This window comes from Tamandua tetradactyla, chromosome 1 (assembly GCF_023851605.1).
Source record: "Tamandua tetradactyla isolate mTamTet1 chromosome 1, mTamTet1.pri, whole genome shotgun sequence".
Lineage (NCBI taxonomy): Eukaryota > Metazoa > Chordata > Mammalia > Pilosa > Myrmecophagidae > Tamandua > Tamandua tetradactyla.
The window spans coordinates 186,294,404-186,306,510 of NC_135327.1; the positions used below are offsets into that span (position 1 = coordinate 186,294,404).

Here is a 12,107-nt window from a genome sequence, read left to right on the forward strand (position 1 = left end):
GGTTCTCTCTGGAGAGCGTGCGAGGTAGGAGGCACCCAGAGGTGCAACGACTTGCCCAGGTATTGTAAGAGCCAGGCAGCGAAATCGGGACTTTCCCCTTTCAATTCCAGGCTTCCCCGCCCCTTGGGAAGGAAGGTTCCAGTCAGAAGCCCAAAGGATGACCAAGACTTAGGGACAGGAAAAGGGAGAAGAGCTTAAGGGTACATCAGAAACCCCTTCGCACCCAGGTCCCTCCCTAGACGCCCCCTCTCTTGCTGCCTACGACCTCGCCCCCCACCCTGTGCCTTCCTAAATTTCTCAGTTTGCTCCCACCGCCCCCTTTCTTTTCCTTCTTTCACTTTCTCTGCGCAGCTCGCGCCCACCTTAGTTCAAACCTGAGTAGGCGCTCCACTGTTTTAGTTCCTAGAGTTAAAGAGGGAAAGGAGGGAGGCGGGGAGGTGCGTGTGTGAGGGTTTGGCCGGCTGCAGGCTTCTGCCCTACCCAGGACAGCAGCCGCCCGCCCGTGGCGCCTCATTCTCCCGGCATCAGAGCTCAAGACCCAGGGCTTTTAATCACGTCTCGGAGCCCCTTCCCCTTCGCGCCTCCTCCAGGCGCGTCGCGCGTGCCATTCCGCCCTGCCCACGTTCCTCCCACACCGCCGATCCCGAGGGAGGAGGCAGCCCCCAACCCCAGCTCCAAGGCGGGGCCCAAGGGGCGAGTCCCGCGTCTCCCCTTCTTTCTTCCCGGTCGCGCCGGGGCGGAGGAGGGGGCTCCGCACACTGGCCGCCTAGGCCGGGAAGGCGGGCTCGACTCCCCGGAAGAGGGTAAAGGGAGGGAGGCCGAAGGGGCCTGAGAGGGGCGGGCCGGACTGGGAGGGAACACAGAGGGGGCGGGGCGGGCTGCTCTCTCTCCAGCCGCCGCTCGGGAGCAGCGGGCGGCGGGACCCGCAACCCAGCTTGGTGACTAGGATCGCGACGCGGGCCGCGCAGGATCTCCCGGCGTCCCGCCCCCAGAGCAGCCCTCCCGCCACCACCCCACGTCTGTCCCCAAATCAAAGCTAACCGCGGTGCGGGGCGGAGCAGATCCCGGCTGCGGGGGAGCCGGGTGTTTGGACCTGAGTGGGGACGCAGGCGGCGCCGGGCGAGCACCGGGGGGTCGCCGCTCCACCGCAGGGCCTCTGGGACGCAGACCTGCGGAGCTGCGGCCGGTGGGAAGGTAAGCCTGGGGATCGCGGCGGTTTTGGAGGAGGCAGGGAGCCTGGGGACCGAGGGTCTTAAGGTTTGCAAAAGTAGAGGGGCCCTCCAGACAGGGCCTCTGCAGATCCTAGGAAGACTCCCGGGGGACTACCGGGTGTCCCTCCCCCAGGCAAGAGCCAGGTTCATGGGATGCAGAACTGGCCAACCTGATTCCCCACCCCTGCACTTTTACCAGCTGTCACTGACACCCCCAATCACCCTCTACTAAGATCGCCACACTCCGATCCCAGGCATTCCTCTGACTCTGGCTTAATGGTGCTGGGTTGAGGGTCTTTGCAGAGGCCTGGCTGCCACTATTCTGTAGATTGCCTATCCCTCTGATTCTAGTGGCATCTCTCCCATCTCTTGGAGCTGGGAGATAGGAGCATGGGGAGTGATCCTACAGCTGGCCCCAGCTCCCTCACAGCATATCCTGTCTCTCTCCTCTGGGAGCCACTCCAGTTGCCACGTTTAAGCCCTGTAGGTGGAGAGAAGGCTCAATTGATGCTCCCAGCCGTAGCCCCAAATTCCACCTAAAGTCTGCTGGGTGCTGCTGCCCAGCTCCACCCACCTCTCTCTACATCTGGGTGCTTGGCCCTGCCTTGCCCCCGCCCACACCCACCAATCTTGGCTGTCTGGCATCTTCTTTCCTCCCATCCCTGGGGGAGCTGGCATGGGCCCAGCATAGCTGATGTTGTAATGTCCCTGGCAGTACCCATGGAGAGAAGTGGCTGGGCCTGTTCCCAATCAGTTAATCCAAGCCCTCCACCCACCAGGGGAAACTTGATTCAGACTCTAGCAGGGGACATACTGGTCCTGAGTTGAAAGATCATTGGAAAAGGAGTTGTGGGACCGTTTGCATACAGTCCAGGGAAACTGTCCAAGCCGAGGGACATTAGGGAATTGGGACTTGCTGTCCAGTGCTGCTCCGTGGAGCCACTTGCTCCTTTTAGAGCAATGGACATTTTTTTTTTTTTTAATTCTCACTGGAAGATTAGTGGCTTGGGAAAGAGGTCTACTTTGGAGTCTGTTGGTTCATTCAGGGTACAAGAAGATGACTGGCAATGACAGTTGTGTCCCCAGAATGCTGGGGAGCAGCAGGCATTGATTGGCTGGGCATGGGAAGGGCAGGAACATTCCTCTTTTGGGGACAGCTGCTCTCCCAGCCCACTACCATCTCCTGACCTAGCCCTGTGCCCCTACCCCTCCCTATTCCATACTGAGAGCAAAGTAGAGAAAAGGTGGAAGAGGGGTGGCAGGGTTTGGAGAACCTCAGGTTTCCTTTTCTTCACTTCCCTGCATAGCTCCCTGTGCCAGCCCAGCATCTCTCCAGAAGTAGCCCCTGACATTCACTCCCAGCCTGCAGATTGGGGATAGAGGCAGAAATGAGGGTGAGGAAGAACAGTTCCCAGGCCACCAGCCTGAGGACTATTTCTGAACCAGCAGTGACCTGCGTGCCCTCACGTGCACACAAACACACCTGCGGGCACATAGCATCCCTGCTCCCACCTTCTTCATCTCAGGCACATCCCCTTATACACCCTGTCATGCAGACACGTTCTCAGGCTTTCACTCTCAAAGGCGCTGGTCCTGGCACTGACGGGCTTTCTTCCACGACCTTTACTTGCTCATCTCTCAGGCACATTTGCTTACTGCCCCCATACCCTCCCTTATGCTCTTCTCCAGAGCTTCGAATGTCCTCGATCTGTACAAGCTGGTGGTCAGTGCAAGCCGATGTGGCTCATTCTAAATGGCTGTCTGACTAGACCCAGACAGACATTGCCTGCATCTTAAAAGCCTCCCCCACCTCCACCAGCTGGAGAGGGAGGTACATTTGTCTAAATCTGTGTTCTCTGGAGGATAGTCTTTGGACAGAACAGTCCTCTGCTAGGCAGGCCACGAATTGGCTTCTCCATCCAGGGCAGCAGGGGATAAAATAGTCTCCCTGGGAATGCAGGGCCAGAGGACAGCCACCTCCTCACCATTTGCCCTGGATGCCACCGTAAAGCCTGTCGCATCCTTTTCAAGGCAGGAGGCCAGAGTATGAAGAGGGAACTATTGAGAGGATGTCCAAGGTGGAGATTAAAGGGTAGAATACTAAGCTAAGTGAAGATGATCCTGGCATTTCCGGGGCATTTTAAGAGCTGCAGCACGAGACAGAGGACAAGGCCAGTGGTACTGACCCCTGCCATCCTGACCGTGTGGCTAACAGGTATAAGGAACAGCCCAGCAGCCACACGACACATAAAGGCATAGGCCTAATTGCCACTGAAGCCTTCTTTTTTCCCACTGGACTCTGCAGCGTGCTTCGCCCAGAAGCCCACTAAAATCGTTCAGGTTTGGGCTCACCTTTCAGTAATGCCCCTGCTTATGAGCTCCCTAAGCACTGCCCCTTCTTCCTTCTTTTCCTTTGAAATCTCAGCCTGTTGATTGCTATTGTGTGAGAGAAATATAATATTATCAGGGGGACAATTTGAACTCCTGGGGAGAGAAGCCTAAAGAAAATTCAAGGATAAAAGTTATTTTGCTTCTATTGTCAACATTCTTTCACTCATTCATTCCCAGCTCCTGCTTTCTCTCCATCACTGCTTTCCTCTAATAGATTAAAATTTCTACGTGGTTTGAAACCTAAGAGGGTAAGGGAGGATGGAGGATGAAATATAAACATACTTGTTTAGTTTTTAAATATATTTTCCTTTTTTAATTTAGATCTTAATTATAAGATTTTGGCATAATTATACAAATAAGTTCTGCTTGTTGAAATCAGAAAAACGATTCAAATATGTATAAGACAAAGTTAATAATCCCCCCACCTGCAATCCACTGTTTCTACCTCCTACAGTAGCCAATTTTATTAGCCCAGTATATCTCCTGCAATTCCTTCCTCCAAGCTAATCTGTCTTACGTTATTCAATTTTTGTTAAAATTACTTTTTGATTGAGGTGCATAAATTATATTAAGTAAGCTTGATTTGTTCATAAAAGTATTATATTTAACATTTTAATTTGAGCACAGTTTAAATATTCTCACAGACTTACTGATTTAATTTACTTTTAAACCTTTCATCTTTTTATAGGTAATAGAATTTATAAGCAATGAAATTTTAAAATTCTAGAATCTTTAATTTTTTTTGATTTGTATAAGAACAAACCAACAAAGAAACCTTGATGCCTAAGGATCAGTCATATTTCTTGTAAACCAAAGAAATGTATCAGGCTTGTGGATCTAGTATCCCCACTATATTGAAAAAATATAAAATGATATATCCAGAAAAGGGGCTGAGACTAAGTTAAATGAAATCATTGAATGCAATTTTTGCCACAAGAAACTTTGTCTAATCAGTCTCATTTTCTGAGCTACCATTTTTCCATCAATATTTCCGCTGTTTCTTGTGCTTAAATGTTTTTAAAATCTTATATATAGATCTAAAATTTTAATATTTTCCTGATCGAGATAAGTTTTCTGCCTTTTCATACATTAGAGGATTTCTAAACACTGACCACTTTCTTTCATGAACTGGAGAAGAGAGTGGAATTTCAAGTGGGCTAGGAGAAAGAGGCATGAGAGACCCAGTTCTGCAGAAGCCTCTTCCTCATGTGGCTGTAGGAATGAGCTGGGTGTTTCCAGGCTGCTCACCAAGACCAAATGCAGAAAGATGCTCTATGTGTACAGCCAGGGAAGGCACCTCTGAAAATCAAATTCTAAGTCCTGCTTGTTCAGTTTTACAGGTATGTGGAGTAGCCATGCTCTTGTCGCTTAAGTTTCTGCCTTTGAAATTTGCTTCGGAAGAATCTGCAGCGGTATGAATTAGTTCTCAGCAATTTATTCCATATCTTAAGAAAGTGATCTCCCTTCCTTACTTTTATTCTTGCAATGGAGATATGCTCAGATTATATAGGCACATGCACACACACACACATATATACACGTACACATGCAGTTATATATATATATATATATATATATATACATACACATACATACGTATATATATATATTTATAAATTTATATGATTTGAATTTTTCTGTTTTGTTTGGTAAGCGAGAACAGACCTAATTGCCTTGTCAGACTTAGCAGCAATTTTTTTCTGAAGAAATTGTTTATAGCCTTCAACCTTCTTGTTTTGAATTTTAAAAAGGTTCTCATCAGATATCAGAAGTACGCTTCTGGGTACTCTGAGATCCTCCACCATTTGTTTGTAATAAGTATCTTTGTTCTTAGTGAAATTTCAAAAAATTACTTGTGTCAAGCCACGTGCAATGTCACCATTTTATTCTTCACTTTCTGGTTTGTCTTGAAGATGGAAGCCGAGGGGCTTTAATATGTTTCACAATTGCTTTTGCTCTTTTCTGGATCTCCTAGAGAGAGGCCAGCTTCATGTTTCCATTGAGATGCACGTGAAGACTTTGTGTGCACACCACAAGTGACTGTGCTGCTGGTATGGGGAGCCATAAAGCAAACCTCTTGTCATTCCTCATCCTCAAAGATGTCCCATATGGCACAGCTGATATCGTCTGCACCTTTTCTCTCTTGTTTTGCTGTCTCACAAAACGAATTCATTGGACTGTTACAAAAACATTTATTATTCCTTCCCATGATTATTCGTCTAGTTATAAATATAGAAGACTCAGTGCTTATGATTTCTTCCTCATACAGATTCTATAACCCATCCACATTCTCACTGAAAGGGGATATTTGAAAGAACATCTTCTGGACAAAAGGTATCATAGCATTCATTGTATAGAAACCTCCTGCTGGTATTTTCAATTTTTGATAACAGAGTTCCGGAAGCCTATATAACTCTGGAAAGAATCTGTTCTGCTTTCTCCTGGTATCAGTCATGTTTCCAAATTAAGAGGGTTTGGAAGTTGCAGCCCACAACGTGAATTACTTCAGGATATTTATTAAACTGCTCCTGGTGATGGTGTCAGGGTTATAGAAGAAAAGAGCTTTGCATGCTTCTTACTTTGTAAAGCATTTATTTAATCTGAGAATGTTTCTAATATCACTGGGGATAGTATTTGCAAATAAACTCTGTTTCTTGGGAATAATTTATCATATAGAAATGCTTCTTACATGCCTCCATATGCTGTAATTCTCTAGTTCACAAAAAAGGGGAATGAAAATATGAAAAGTAAATTTAATGAGTATTTGACATCTGTCCCCTATGTATCAGCCCATACATATGTAGAAATGGTGTTCCTTCCATGATAAAACTGCATAGAAATGACACTGAAGGCTTCATCTTATGGTATAGCCAGTGTTACCAGAACAAAATTAGATTAGTGGTAATCAAATTATGAATGGCATGTCTTTCAGCATTAAATATAGTTTGTTTGAATTCAGTTTCATTGTGAAATGTGTAGTTTTCAATTATACTGAAAACCACAAAGCCACATGTATCCAGCAGGAAACAGATTCTAATTTCCCTTCCAATTTGTCCTCCCCCCACTCCCTGTCCCCATCCTATATCTTTGGAGGTATCAGGACAACATGCCTTTTGTTTTTCTTCTCAACAGAAATATATGGATTCTTCTGCTCTCGTTCACATGACTTACAAACTTTTGAAACTTAATCAAGAGGAGAGAACGATCAGCACCAATTTCTAGATCAACTCACAGAGAAGGTACTGAGCCTGTTTGTCTTTAGTGTGTCTTCTGACGCAGCTGTGCATCTAATTCATACATCGCTGAGCTGAATTGGCATTCCTTCTAGAGGCTTGGGAAGGTGTTATGTAAAAGGGTAGCTTATTATCTAGTCCTGAGAAATCATTTTAAGAACACGAATGACATTTTGATTCATTTTATTAAACAGCTATCTACATTTCTTAAAGGAAATATTAATTATTGCTTTAATTAAATAGTTAATGTATAGGCAATATTTTTAAAATGCAAACAGTGAAAATAAGTCTCCCTTTCATTAACCTCCAAATCTTTTTCCTTTCTTCCCAGTTTTTTAATATTCTTCCATAAAATTTCTGTTAAACATAATTATATATGCATGTGTGTGTATGTATGTGTGTGTACATAGAAACACGTATGTATGTGCATACCCTTTTAAAGTTAACAAATGGAAGCATATTATATACTGCTTTGCACTATGCCACATTCACTTGGAAATTATTTTTATATCAATACATAAGCTGTAACCCCATATTCCTTTTTAAGGATGCACCATAATGTTTTTAACTATCTGTTTATTGATGGACAGTTTACAGCCTTTTCACTTACAGACAATTGTGCAATGAATATCCTTTTTCAAACATCTTCGCAAACTGATAAAAGTATAAGGTACCCGAAAGATTCTTAGAAGTGAAACTTCTAAGAATACTTAGAAGTTTCTAAGAAACTTCTAATAATTTGGTAGATATTACCAAATTATTCTCCTGAGAGAATATGTCAATTTCCATTCAAAAGCACAGTGAGAAAACCTTTCTCTGTATCTTCTCTAACATGACATCTTATCAATCTCACGGGGAAAAAATGGCATGCCACTATTGTTTTAACATGGCTTCCTTTAGCTGTGAGCAAAATAGAAGCAACTGTTCATATGTGTAAGCAATTCTTTTTCTATAAGCCCTAGGCAAAACATCTCTTGTGGGGAGCTGGGTTGGGGGTGGGGAGAGGACTTTTGTTCACAAAATGCATGCCAGACCTATATAGCTCTATCCCTTCTCTGCTCTGTCTCATATATCAGCACAATCTCTTTATTCCTTTGTTATTTTTGCATCTGGTCTTGCACCCTCCCTCGCCTTAATGCCCCGCAGCTATCCTTCTACAGTCCCTCCCGCTTCACTGCCTCTCTGAAAAAGTCTGCAGTATGCAGGTCTGACAGAGGGAGGGGTTAGTGTTGGGGGTGGGGGGTGGGCTCCCTGCTGGCTGTTATCCCACAGATGGGAGGAGCTGGAGCAGTTTGAGAACTTGCAGGAGATACAGGGTGAGGTGGTTGGAGCCTGGGCTATGTATGAAAAATGCAGGTTCTTCCCATCCGCCCACTTGGTCTTCTATGTCTCTCTAGGAAGCAAGCTTGGCTTGTAGACCCCCAGGTGTGCAATAGCAGCAGCCCTGCCTGGGAGCAGGGTGGTGGCTGGGGCGATGTTGGGCGTCCTGAAGATGCCCCATGGCGACTGAGGGGGCTGCCGGGTCAGGGAGCAGAGCGGCGGGCATGGTGCTCAGCCTGGGCGTGCTGGTCCTCGTGTCCTCAGCTCTGGCTCTGGAAGGTAAGAGGGAAGGGAGACAGGGAGCTCTTCTCCCCACCTGCACCCCTACTCCCACCTGCCAGTAGAGACTCAGGACTAGTAGGAAATGGGAAATATTCAGAAAGAGTGAAAATATCAACAGAGGGACAGGCATGGAGAAGGGTAATCTGGGCCTTTATCAGGGGGTTCAGGGGAAGGGTCCTGATAGAAAGCAGTGTCCCTCCTGCTGGCAAACCAGATGTACCAATGAAGGGAATCCTTTTTTTTTTTCTCCTCTAATCGGAATCGGGTGGGGTGTTAGCATTGGTGGCTGGAAGCTTGGACATTGTGTGGCAATTCTTATCTCTGTGCAGAAGTGTTGCTGGACACCACAGGAGAGACATCTGAGATTGGCTGGCTCACCTACCCACCAGGTGGGGTGAGTGCCACTGCTTTAATTCTGAACCCATTGTTCTTCCCTACCACCTGTTCCCAAATGTGAGATTCTGGAAGGTAGAGACTGATGGGATAAGAACCCCTCCCGCCCCCTCAGGGGAGCAGGACTTCAGGAGACCCCCACCCTGCTTTGCATATCATTTGATTTTAAATAGCACTGGAAGGGGTGTACCCCAACCCCCCAAGCCCTGAGCAGCCAATGCTATCTCTTGGCCCTCCCTGCAGTGGGATGAGGTGAGTGTCCTGGATGACCAGCGACGCCTGACTCGGACCTTTGAGGCATGCCACGTGGCAGGGGCCCCTCCAGGCACTGGGCAGGACAACTGGCTGCAGACGCACTTCGTGGAGCGCCGAGGAGCCCAGCGGGCTCACATCCGACTGCACTTCTCCGTGAGGGCATGCTCCAGCCTGGGAGTGGGCGGGGGCACCTGCCGGGAGACCTTCACCCTTTACTACCGCCAGGCCGAGGAGCCCGACAGCCCCGGCAGCATTTCGGCCTGGCATCTCAAAAGCTGGACCAAGGTGGACACAATTGCAGCAGATGAGAGCTTCCCCGCCTCCTCGTCTTCCTCCTCATGGACGGTGGGTGCGCGTGGAGCAGAGCAGCGGGCCGGGCTGCAGCTGAATGTCAAAGAGCGCAGCTTTGGTCCTCTCACTCAGCGGGGCTTCTATGTGGCCTTCCAGGACACAGGGGCCTGCCTGGCCCTCGTGGCAGTTAAGCTCTTCTCCTACGCCTGCCCCCCCGCGCTCAGGGCCTTTGCCTCTTTTCCCGAGACGAAGGCCAGTGGGGCCGGAGGGGCCTCCTTGGTGGCAGCTGTAGGTACCTGTGTGGCTTATGCAGAGCCAGAGGAAGATGGAGTGGGGGCCCAGGCAGGAAACAGCTCTCCCAGGCTGCACTGCAACGGGGAGGGCAAGTGGATGGTAGCTGTGGGCGGCTGCCGCTGCCAACCTGGACACCAGCCTGCGCGTGGAGACAAGGCTTGCCAAGGTGAGAACCTACCCCCCTCGCGCTTGCCCAAGATTTCTCTGCCTCTTTCAGACCTCTCCTGATCATCCCCTACTTTCATTTTATCCCCAGAGGTCTGTAATAAGTTATTTTAGGAAAGGATTTTTTGTATCGTTTGTTTAGCCTAATTTTATTTCCTAAAGTGCACAAACTGCTCCCTTCCACTCATCTGAAATTTCTGGAGCCTTCCATGGCAGTTGCTGAGGATCCTAGGGCCGTGAGAAAAGCGATAGAGGTCAAAAGGAGTTAAACTCCTGGGTTAGCTTGGAGTGGGGTCCTGACATGGGCTTTTGTCCCTTTTTGTCCCTGTTCCTGCATATGGGTGGAAGCAGGCAGTGGGTCCTGCCACCGGAGGCTGCGGAAGTGAGCCTGCTGCTGAGTGGTGGCAGCAGGCCGAGGGGTGGGGCGGGCTGCAGGCGGTACCACGGAGGGAGAGTATGCAGTCGAGCAGGGGACACCTACATCTGGTCCCTGGCCTTCCTCTATTCACCTCTAAGCTTCGCTTTTAACATCAATGGAAATACAATCTCGTTCCAGCTAAACGGCAGAAGTAATCTCTGCCTGAGGGAGGGAAAGCAGGAAGAGGTGGGTGGGGGTTAGATGTCCTGAGGCAGAAGGAACAGGCCCCAGGAAATGGAGAGGCTGCCCAGGAGTGGAAGGGGTGAGGGTGACACCTCCCCTCGCTTTGCCTCCTCAGCTTGCGCAGTGGGATTCTATAAGGCCCTGGCAGGAAACGCCCCCTGCTCACCGTGCCCTGCCCGCAGCCATGCCCCCGACCCTGCAGCTTCCGTCTGCCCCTGCCTCTCAGGCTTCTACCGGGCCGGTTCCGACCCACCAGAGGCCCCCTGCACTGGTGAGTCCCACTCCAGAGATGGAGATGAGAGTGGTAGTGGGGCCAGGAGGGGGGACACCTGAGGACAGTGGTTTGCATTTAAAGTGACTTCTCTTTCCCCTGTTTCCTTGCTTTCCTCCCCCTGCTGCCCTGCACCTTGCTCCCTTGCTGACCCCGTTCTCACCACGCCCCCTCCTGCCTCTCTCCCCCCAACATGCCTCCTCTGCTTTTTGTTTGTTCCTCCATCCACATGCTCTTCTGGTCCTTTCTCTCTGAACCATCCTCCGCACCCTGCCTCCTCCTTCAATCCCTCCTCCTCCCACCCCACCCCATACTTCCTACCTTCTCGGCCCTACCCTCTGGCCTCCCAGGCCCTCCTTCAGCTCCCCGAGAGCTTTGGTTTGAGGTGCAAGGCTCAGCACTCATGTTGCACTGGCGCTTGCCCCAGGAGCTGGGGGGAAGAGGGGACCTGCTCTTCAATGTCGTGTGCAAGGAGTGTGGAGGCCACCAGGAGCCCGGCAGGGCCACCTGTCGTCGCTGCAGGGATGAGGTGCACTTTGACCCCCGCCAGAGGGGCCTGACTGAGAGCCGAGTATTAGTTGGGGGGCTCCGGGCACATGTTCCGTACATCTTGGAGGTGCAGGCTGTCAATGGGGTGTCTGAGCTCAGCCCCAACCCTCCCCGGGCTGCAGCCATCAACGTCAGCACCAGCCATGAAGGTGAGCCCTTGCCCTTGGCGTGAGCACCTTACCTCAACTCCTTAGCCCACCCTTCCTCCTCCTGCTCTCAGCTCACCTGTCCTCTAATCCACAGCCCGAGCTTCCCTAGGGATGCTCCTGCCCCCAGCCCTTGGGCTCCCTCTATCAATCCCCCCACTCCAGTCCCCTCTGCAGTTCCTGTGGTGCACCAGGTGAGCCGGGCATCCAACAGCATCACGGTGTCCTGGCCGCAGCCTGACCAGACCAGTGGAAATATCCTAGACTATCAGCTCCGCTACTATGACCAGGTGGGCAGAAGTGGGGCACCGAAGCAGGGTAGGGCAGGGGAGCTCACCGTCCCCCACAGTGGAGGCTGGAGAGGTGCAGCATGGGGCTACCAGGAAGGGGCTCGGGCTGTGGCAGACCTCCCCCCAGTGCCGCCGAGGGCCCTTGGGTGTACGAGCAGGGACGACAGGGGCCAGGATGGGGCTGGGCAGGGAGTGAGTGGCTGTTACCCCCAGGCAGAAGATGAATCCCACTCCTTCACCCTGACCAGCGACACCAACACTGCCACCGTGACGCAGCTGAGCCCCGGCCACATCTACGGCTTCCAGGTGCGGGCGCGGAGTGCTGCCGGCCACGGCCCCTATGGGGGCAAGGTCTATTTCCAGACGCTGCCTCAAGGTGAGGGGAGGCCTCGATGGGGAGGAGGAGGCTCCCCAG

At 50.3% G+C, this 12,107-nt stretch overlaps 1 protein-coding gene across 5 annotated transcripts in view; it reads left to right on the forward strand.

The window, feature by feature from the left end:
- Positions 1-12,107, forward strand: part of EPHB6 (EPH receptor B6) — a 16,232-nt gene continuing 4,125 nt past the window's right edge. The window contains exons 1-10 of one of the 5 annotated variants that reach the window (XM_077148202.1): positions 1-59; positions 5,872-5,936; positions 6,735-6,841; positions 8,233-8,434; positions 8,767-8,831; positions 9,074-9,836; positions 10,552-10,707; positions 11,058-11,405; positions 11,568-11,692; positions 11,906-12,068. In XM_077148202.1, coding sequence (XP_077004317.1) covers positions 8,335-8,434; positions 8,767-8,831; positions 9,074-9,836; positions 10,552-10,707; positions 11,058-11,405; positions 11,568-11,692; positions 11,906-12,068 — 1,720 coding nt within the window. In that variant the 5' untranslated portion in view covers positions 1-59; positions 5,872-5,936; positions 6,735-6,841; positions 8,233-8,334. Of the gene's footprint in view, positions 60-870; positions 1,195-4,270; positions 4,943-5,871; positions 5,937-6,734; positions 6,842-8,232; positions 8,435-8,766; positions 8,832-9,073; positions 9,837-10,551; positions 10,708-11,057; positions 11,406-11,567; positions 11,693-11,905; positions 12,069-12,107 lie in introns of those variants that run through there. The other 4 variants (XM_077148212.1, XM_077148191.1, XM_077148197.1 and 1 more) reach the window with 4 other exon arrangements.